Source organism: Tupaia chinensis, unplaced genomic scaffold, assembly GCF_000334495.1.
Source record: "Tupaia chinensis unplaced genomic scaffold, TupChi_1.0 Scaffold000278_1, whole genome shotgun sequence".
Classification (NCBI taxonomy): Eukaryota; Metazoa; Chordata; class Mammalia; order Scandentia; family Tupaiidae; genus Tupaia; species Tupaia belangeri.
In genome coordinates this window covers 1,409,601-1,419,528 of record NW_006159761.1, presented here as the reverse complement: position 1 = coordinate 1,419,528, position 9,928 = coordinate 1,409,601, and the positions used below count along the sequence as shown (strand labels likewise).

The 9,928-nt window shown below is 46.4% G+C and overlaps 1 protein-coding gene across 1 annotated transcript in view; it reads right to left on the bottom strand.

Annotated features, from left to right (window-relative positions):
• F5 (coagulation factor V) overlaps positions 1-9,928 on the bottom strand; it is a 107,235-nt gene that overhangs the window by 42,375 nt on the left and 54,932 nt on the right. The window contains 4 exon segments of the mRNA XM_006150113.3: positions 517-729; positions 3,397-3,547; positions 4,641-4,852; positions 5,519-5,621. Of these exon segments, the coding sequence (XP_006150175.1) occupies positions 517-729; positions 3,397-3,547; positions 4,641-4,852; positions 5,519-5,621 (679 nt within the window).

Below are 9,928 nucleotides of genomic sequence, written 5' to 3'. Positions count from 1 at the left end.
GTTAAACAAATCCCGTAGCTGCCTCTGGGGCCAATCTTGGGTGCTGTATCTGCCAGCTGCTAACCTAAGATGGGAAGTCTGTCTTGAAAAACTGAAAAGGGAATTTTTATAAAAGAAATGCTCTTTTCTGACTTAAAAAAGAAATACTCTTTCACGACCAAAATGTTGTGCTTTTTCCTTAAAGTTGTGCCTTTTCTTTCAGCTGCTGTGTGGCTTTACATGGTACTTACCTCAGTGAAGAACAGATGGACCCTAAGTTAAAGGACAGGACCTACTAAAGTCATTGATTTCCCAAACAGAAACCATGAGAGACATTGAAAGGAAAGCCAGCAAGGGGTCAGATGGCAGAGCTAGTGCAGAAGTACCCAGAGAGCTGCGGCAGGCCACCTAGACCAGAGTCAGACACCCAAATGCTGCAGCAGGCCACGTAGACCAGAGTCAGACACCTGGAGAGCTGCAGCAGGCCACCTAGACCAGAGTCAGATTCAGCCCCCTCTTCAGCACCCACGCTCTTACCGACGTTATCCATCGAGACCGTCACAGATTCTCCACGCATGGGGAAGAGGGTCAAGGTGTCCTCGTGCCTCTTTCCGTAGATAAATGAGTGCCCAGTGAAGTGAATAGTCAGAATGTCATCCTGTGTCCCCACACTGCAGAAGTGCCACTGGACAGTGTCATCGAAGCAGAACTTTAAGGGGGTGATGCTGTCGGGTATGTAGCCATTGATAGCTGAAAGAGCGAAATCCGTTAACGTGCCAGGCCCGTGCCAACGAAGGGCCGTGTCTCTAATCACACCTCAGGTAAGTGTTGTATCAAAGCAGCAATTATCCACAAAGGCTTTATCAGGGCTGACGTGACCAGCAGGTCAGACTTGGAATTCCCAATGGAGAGCTTATTCTCTTAAATTAGCCGAGGGAGAAACGTTGGGATAAAGATAAAGCCTTTTGTTCCTATATTAAATATACATGCTCTGCCCGAAAAGATATTCTGAAGACAGGGCCAGCAGGCAGCATGGTACTTAAGGTTCTGGACACCCACCTGGCCAACCACTGTTCAAGTTCCAGACCTCGTAGCTTGAAGATCACACCAGTCACATGTTCATGCTTGAAGATCACACCAGTCACATGTGCATGCATGCCCAAAGTCCTGAGAGGAGGATGTCAGAGAAGGGACTGCAGCATGGCCATGCCCCTGGGGAGTGATTTCCCACTTTCCCTCTCTCTGTCTCCCTCTGATGAGTACACATGCCCTATGACAAAAACCTTAAAAAAATTATATTCTGAAAAGCAACTTAGAGTATTATCCAGAATAATTCTAATAATTCTTTTCTGGAAGAAAAGCATAGTATAAAACCCACCTTCTTACTATGTTAGTTACTGAGCAAGGAGTGAATCCCTAATTGTGAAGCACACTGCAGTCTTCATTGCCCCCTCTTATCTATATAATCTACAGTTTTCAATCAAGTATGGAAATCACACTTTATTTTTTGAGGGGTGAGGTTTTTGCTATAGGGCACGTGTGTTCACCTGAAAGAGAGACAGAGAGACAGAAAGCAAGAAATCACCCCCCCCGGGGGGGGAGGGATGGCCACACTGCAATCCCTTCTTCTGCATTTTTCTTTCAGGATCTTGGGCACGTACGCACACATGCCTGGCCACCAGGACTCACAGTCAACTATGTGGGAGTCCAGTGACTAACCATAAGGCCATCTGCTGGTCCTGGAAGTCATACATTTTTTTTTTTTATTTTTAAAAGCAACACTGCTTGGGAACCAGCAGTTAGCATAATGGCTATGTCTTTGGATTCCCACATAGTCGATCGTGGTTTGCGTCCCAGACCTGGTGGCCTGTGCGTGCGTGCCCAAGATCCCGAGAGGAGAATGGAGGAGAAGGGATTACGGCGTGGCCATCCCCCCGGGGGATGATTTCTCGCTTTCTGCCTCTATGTCTCTCTCTGTCTGTCTGGCAAGCGCACGCGCCCTCTAGCAAAACAAACAAAAAAAAACTCTCAAAAAAAAAAAAAGAAAGAAAGAAAGCAACACTGCTTTAGGAAGTATATTGATTAACTTTTGTAGCAAGAATGGCAACAAAGCCAAAGTCAAAGCTGTGATCTCCATGGGGCCGGGCTGCTCTTCTGCTGGAATAACCACTGTAGCACTAGTTCCAGGACCGTACCTGGCACTTAACGAATATTTACGTGGGTACTTAACAGGTATTTGTTGAATTAATTGAAATACTGTGTTCTCAGTCTGTACCTCATTCTAGATGCTTCTCTAAATGGTCTATAGCTGCAGTGTTACTATGGTAGCTACCAGTTTAAGTGTCTGGCTATTGAGTAGTGAAGTGGGTAGACCAGATGGAGATGTGCTGCAAGTGTAAAATATACCAGATTTCAAAGATTTAGTAAGAAAGAAAGAAAATATTAATTTTTTGTACTAATTATGTGCTGAAATGATAACATTTAGGATACACTGGTTCAATAAAACAATTAAACTTAATTTCATCTGTTTGCCTTTAATTTTTCATGTGACTACTAGAAAATTTTAAATTACATTTGTGGCTTAGGTGAAAGTTTGACCAAACAGCACTGGACTATGATGACTCACTGTTGAAATAAAAGTATGCGAAGAAGGTTGGAAATCGCTGCTGGGAGTCATCTGTCACAGCACTGTGCATGATCACAGTCCCCGCTCAGCCATCGGAAGCTGTCTGAACAGACTGGGAGAACTCATTGTCTCTAATGGCACATCAGAGAAGGGGTCACATGTGCTTCCAGCTGGCTCAGTGGGCTTTCTCCCAGTCTCCCATGGCAGCAGCTGTGAGCACTGCACTTCGGAGCTGCAGCAAATGCCCAAACACGGCTCAGGGGGGTCCTCATCCCGAACTTGCTACTGCTCACCTCAAACTCTTCATGCATTGCCTGTCTGAAACTCTCAGGAGGTCCCTATACTGGTCTTGCTTTACTTTGCTTTGACAATCCATTTTCAGATTGCTTACCTTGTTTCCGCTCTCGCCATAAACAATAGTCACCCAGCACCCAGAAAGTCCCCGGTTACCAAGGCTTGCAGTGCCTTGCCTTGCCCCATCCCCTCACCCTGGTGCCCGCTGCCCAGAGCTCTGTGCACATGTTTGCGCTCTCTCTCTCTCTCTCTCACACACACACACACACGCACACACACACACACAGTTAGGAGCAGGACACTAAGCAGACTTCCAAGGATAGCAAGCCCCTGAGCTCTTTCAGAGTTGCTATGGCGTGAGTCCATCAGCCCTGGGCTGGAAGTGAGGTAAGAGGCTCTCTTTATTGAGTGGGTTCTGGTCCCTGTCTCTGCCTCTAGGTTCTGTCATGTGGCAACCCCAAGCGTGAAAGACCGATGAACGAGAATGTGTGACTTACTGCTCATGATGTTTGATTCATAAAACTTGGGGTCGTCGCGTTTCACCTCCTCAGGATTTTCACAGAACTTGTTGATGTTGTCCTCGAGGTACCAGCTCTTGTTCTCATCAAACACGGCAAACACGGCCTGCTGCTCTGTGTCTGCGGCCCTCTGGAGGGTGACAGTGCTGTGTTTAGTGATCAGTATTCCAGCCCATCACCTACAACACTCAGTTCTTCCCAGAAACCTAAGGGGCACAGTCTCTGGGGCCTCCGAAGTCTCCCAATTCAGGTATCCATGAAAGACCTACAGAGTTCTTGTTAGAACTAAAGATAAGAAGCAGAAGCCAACAGAGCAGGTGAGAAAATTCAGAGACTAAAATATCCTGATAGAAAAATCCCATTTCACCAGGGCAACCAAAGGTCTGTTTATCTCTGTAGCTGAGTACTTCTGAACATGATGATTCTGAATGTGTTCCAAAGGATTGCAAAGGATAAAACAGGAGGATGTGGCAGGCAAGCTTCCTCTCTCTCCTCACCTTTTCCTTCCCCCTAAGTAAACCAGGCCCTGCCAGGTCTCTGTATCTGATTTTTCTAGACATACATCTATTTTGTATGCCTTGGGATGGAGATCCCACTTTGATTGTTACTTATCCTAGTTGGGAATTTTAGGTGAATATTATCAGACCGTGAGTCTTTAATGAAGATGAACTCGGAACATCAGGATGTTCATGCACGTTCTTCCGAATAAGTTAGTCTCAGCAGAGATTGACCATTTCCGGGTTTGCCTTTTCTAGAAACTATCTCCAAGTTTATCTGCTTTCAGGGAATCTCTCTCACCTTTCATTATTACAACCCTCTAAAAATAACTAAAGTCAGAGCTTCGTGCTTTTGTCAGATGTTTCACCAACCCCTCACACGACCTTGTAAGAGTTTTGGGAGTCTTACTCATTTGGTAAAAGGAAGAAATTTAAGAGAAGCCAAGTGACTTGCTCATCACACACTAGTAACAAGAGACTAGAAACGTGAATGTAAACAAAGTGATTACATAATTTCACACTGCAGACTTGCTTTCTGCGGTGAGGGTGCAGATGAAAACCAACAAAACAAAAAGTAACCAGAGCAGTAAGTGTTCTCACAAATGCTAGAGGACTACTTGATATTTACATCCATACAAGGAAAGTCCCATTATTTAGCAAGGACATCTAATCTCTAGCCAGAAGAAATTCCAGAATTTCTAAAAGGATCCTTTGAGGACAAAATACCTGTATGCCTCGCTTGTCCAAGGACCTGCTCTTACAAATCAGAAGTAACCCTATCAGCCCAGAGGCTATATCCCTCATGATGTCCACGTCACTGTAGTATGGCCTTGTCAAGCACTGGGCATCATACTCCGTGGGCTCATCAAATTCCAGGATGTTCCACTTGTACGTATAGGTTTCTCCTGGTTGAACTGCTCTGATCATGCTAGTGCTGCCTGAAAAAAAAAATCCATGATTGTTTTCATGTGGATAATGATTACCAGATTGTAATACATAAACACAAACATTCATACATACGTAAATAACAAGCAAGCTCTCACTAGAACTAATTAATGTCAGAAAAGGCCTGGACAGCTACTAGCCATTAGTTGCTGCTCCACTAGAGTCTTACAAATCAGAAGTAACCCTATCAGCCCAGAGGCTATATCCCTCATGATGTCCACGTCACTGTAGTATGGCCTTGTCAAGCACTGGGCATCATACTCCGTGGGCTCATCAAATTCCAGGATGTTCCACTTGTACGTATAGGTTTCTCCTGGTTGAACTGCTCTGATCATGCTAGTGCTGCCTGAAAAAAAATCCATGATTGTTTTCATGTGGATAATGATTACCAGATTGTAATACATAAACACAAACATTCATACATACGTAAATAACAAGCAAGCTCTCACTAGAACTAATTAATGTCAGAAAAGGCCTGGACAGCTACTAGCCATTAGTTGCTGCTCCACTAGAGGCAAAGGAAAGGACTCCACAGTTTCTAGCCCCTGACGGACAAAGTCCCTGGAGGGAGACGGATGTGGCCCTGGTTTCTAGGCTTCCTGGCCATGTTCCTTTCCTGACGTGCACTAGTTACACCAGCAGACGGGGGAGATCCGAACCTGCAGCGGAGAAGGAGCTGTTGGCTTCGTCCTCGTGCGGGGAGAAGGTCACTCCGTGGGGATAAATGCTGTAGGGGCGGCTGGCCATGTTTCTGAACACGATCTACAAAGTCAAGGCAGTGGTGGTTGGAGGACGGAGGGCTGACCGAGCACGTTCACTTTCCCCTTCCAGAGGGGGCTTGTGTGCACACGGTGGAAGAATTGTTTCTTTTTCTCTAAGCAGCAACCTGTCCATCACCTGGCAGGAATATTTGAGGGACTGACCTTACGGGACAGGTTAGGAGGAGCGACATCATCCTCACGCTATCACCCTCTCCACGCCCCCCTCCTTCCTGTCCTTTCACTTGACTACATCTCACTCCATCTCCTTTCTGATCTCCTGCATCTCCTCCAGCCCTGCCAGTTAAGCCTTCTTCCTCAAGGGCACAAATACCTGACCCTGAATTCCCAATAACAGATGTTTACGCTTGCTAGGAGCACCTGCGAAGGTCAGAAGTGGGGCAAGGGGAGGGGGAGCAGAGAGAGACTGCCTAGCACCTTTGTCCTGTTGTTTTCCAACGAACGCAGTAGGCCGTGTCAGGGGCATCATTCGTAAGGACCCCCAGCTGGGCTCTTTAATCTTCAGAAGTGACCCTTAATATTATCTTCTACTTGGCTGGCGGTCAAGGCATTTGGATTACCCTTAATCTGTACATTATCTGCACTCCAGGACCTCGCCGGGGTTTCAACCTTCATTTCTCTGCTGCCCAGTCCTCTGTCTGGATGGTGTGATATAATGTTTAATGTGATCACCTGAGGAAACCACTGTGATACGTATTTAAATTCACCTTCATCAGAGACCAGAGAGGGCGTACCTAGACCACATTAAAGAAACATTTCTACTCAATTGCGTACCAATTTCTGTGTGACATCTCTTATCATCGCAGTTACAATAGTAAACATTCTTTTGAAAAGCTATGCACTGGAGGAGGCGAGACGGCCATTAGAAGCACTGTGGCAGCTCTGTCACAAGAAAGGCCAATAAGTTTCAACAAATGCCTTTACTTCAGCAGGGGAGAGGAGAGACTGACAACACAGAGAAAAGGCCATCGGAGCTTCTGGAGCACAGACTCTACCTGGAGAAGTAGAGGAAGACTCTCCTGCACTCAGTGGGGCTCCTCAGCCCTCCCCACAAGGGACACGGGGAGGTGAGAGGCCTCTCCACCAGAACCCCAAGTCTCATATTCCCAGCTCGGATTCTAAAACTCCCCATCTTCAGAACACCAGAACAGGCAATGAGCTAACATTATCACAGGGAAGTACACTGTAATCTAATTCAGGGAAAATTGAGAATGCCCATCTCAACCCCACCCTGAGCCCAGAGAACTTGCTGCCATCTTGGGAGCTGACTAGTGGGTGGGGTGTGGGTTGGGATCAGGGCTAGGCAATCTGATGTCTCTGCAGCCTGCAGAAGCAGAGGGCACAGCACAGAGGTGAGGGGGCCCCTGTGCTCGGGAAAAAAAATAGGGTGAACCTGCAACGGATGAAGCTTACAGCCCCCCCATGTCAGAGATCTGTGCATCCTGCCTCTCTCACCAGTGTGGAGTATGAGAGCACCCTCTCAGCAGAGGTTCATAATCTGGACACTTCCCCTGGCTAGAGGGCAGGGAAAACCTGTTGCTCCCTCGGGGAAGATTGCAAGTCATGGGGAATGGCTGCCCCCCACTGAGGCCACCACAGCCCAGCTTCTCTGCACCTCCCTCCACGTTCAGGACTTTAGGGTCATGCCCACCACCAGGTGTTCCATGCAGGTCACAGAGGACCCGAGTGATGGATCTCACAGACAGGTTTGCTTATAGACCTCCTGGATGAACATGCCAGGGCCACACTCAGGTCCCGTGGGCTGCCTCATCACTGGAAATTACACACCAGCCCTGCATGAATCTGAAAGACATGGCTGGCATCTGGCCCCTCCTGCACCACATTTGCCAGGGCCATATTGAGGTCTTCAGGGCCAACCAGCCCCAGCAGAGGACAAACAGGTCCAACAGACTCCACGGACCACACAGACCAAACATGCCTCTTCTCCCGGACGGCCTTCACAGGGCCCCATTCTGACCCTGAGGGTCCCCATGCCCATGAGTGTTATATGCAGCCACATAGGACTCACTTCTTGGCTGTCATGGGTAGGCTCGCCTCTGGCCTTACTGGACGAGCTTGCCAGGGCCACACTCAAGTCTAGTGACTGTCTCCACCCAGGAAATTACAGACAGGCATCCAGGCCCTGCTTGGGTCAGAAAGGCACAGCAGGCACTGGCCTCTCCAGGACCACTTTGTAAGGGAGCCAATCTGCCCCCAGAAAGGATACACAGGTCCAACGGACCCCAAGGGCCACACAGACCAGACAGCTCCTTCTCTCCCTGAGGCCTTCATGGAGCCACATTCTAGCCTCAAGGATCTCCTTGCCCCTGCGCATTTCATGCAGGTCACAAAGGACTTGTTCCTTGGGTCTCACAGAGAGGCATGCCTCTGGCCCTATGGACGAGCTTGCCTGGGCCACACTGAGGTCTGGTGGGCTGACTTGCTCCCAGAAATTACAGGCAGGTACACAGGCCTGTCCCAGCTCCGAAAGGCATGTCTGGTTTCCAACTCCAACAGAGCCACCCTTTCCAGAGACACACCTGAGAGCTGAAGCACACCCTGGCATTACAGCCTACTCTATACCTCAGGAAGAAGCGAATCCTCCACTAGATGCCTAAAAATCACTGCAGAGACACAGAAATATGAAAAAACAAGGAAATATATGTCTCTCAAAGAAACTCAGTAATTCCTCTCCAGCAATGAATAACATACAGGAAGTCACTAAAATGTCAGAATACCAGTCATAAGAAGACTGAACAAGAAGCAAGAGAAAACATTCAATTCCAGGAGCTGAGAAAATCATTTCATTACACGAGGGAGAAGTTCTATAAGGGGAGAATAAATAATAATCTGAAAAATAATCCTGAAGGAGATGGAAGATAAAATACAGGAAATTCAAATACCTCTCACATATTGACAACAGATGAGAACATACAGAAGAAAGAATTTATGAACTTGAAGACAAAACCCTGGATTTAATCCAAGTTACCAAAAAGAATGAAAAAATAGCCATTGAAAAGAAGGCGGGGGGGGGGCAGCAGGTGACATGGTGGTTAAGGCACTGTATTCCCACAAGGGCAACTGCAGTTTGAGCCTAGACCCAGTGGCTTGAAAATCACACCAAGCGCATGTGCGTACATGCCCAGGATTCTGAGCAAACAATGGGAAAGGGACTGTGGAATGATCATCCTTCTTGGGGAGGTGCTTTCTCACTTCCTCTCTTTTTCTCTGTCTCTCTCCAGCAAGTGCACACACCCAATAGCAAGTTTAACAAAAAAAAATGATGACAAATTGGGTCATCAGGAAAGTCATGACACATTTTTGCATAGAAAAACGCATCATGACTTTCCCAACAACCCAAAAGATGACATTAAGTGGCTGAATATCTGCATAATAGGTACCTCAGGAAGTAAAGAGACAGATAAAGGCATAGAAAATCTTTTTCATGAAATGCTATCTGAACCTTTCCAAATCTAGAGAGATATATGGGTGTCCAGGTCCAGGAAATACAAAGAACACCAAACAGAATAAGCATAAGAAGTTCTTCAAGACACATCTTTGCCAAAGTGGCAAAAGTCAAAGATAATATTCTAAAAATGGCATGATAGAAGCTTCAGATTATTATAAAAGATACATTATCGAACTAACCTCAGACCTGTCAAGGGAAAGCATGAAAGCAAGGATGGAATGGGAAAACATATTCAAATTTCTGCAAAAAAAAACCAAAAAAACAACAACAAAACAGTTTCAGCTAAAAATGCTGTTCTTTGCCAGATTATCCTTCAAACTGGAAGAGAAAATAAGATCATTTCCAGATAAACAAAAACTCTGAAAATTTGCCAACACTATGCAAGCTTTACAAGAAATACTTCAGGGCATACTACATCAGGAAAATGAAAAGGAGACATAGAAGTCAGAGAACATGGGGGGAGAATGGATGTAGAGAGGGGCTGGTGGTGGAGAGTGGATGTGAGGTGCAAGGGGAGGAGACATTTCACAGACAGGAAAAAGTGAAGTTCCCTGCTGGAAAATAAAGACAGTACACACACACATACACACACACACACACACACATTGAATACATCATGATGGTGGGGACTTTATGTAAAATGTGAGATTAATATAATGAATAAACAAGAAATAAGAGAACACAAAACAACTAAGAATATGATTAACGAAATAGCAGGGATAGGGGCCAGCAGATGGCGTACTGGTTACATCACTGGACTCCTACATGGCCAACTACAGTTTGAGTTCTGGACCTGGTGGCTTGAAAATCATTCCAGGTCA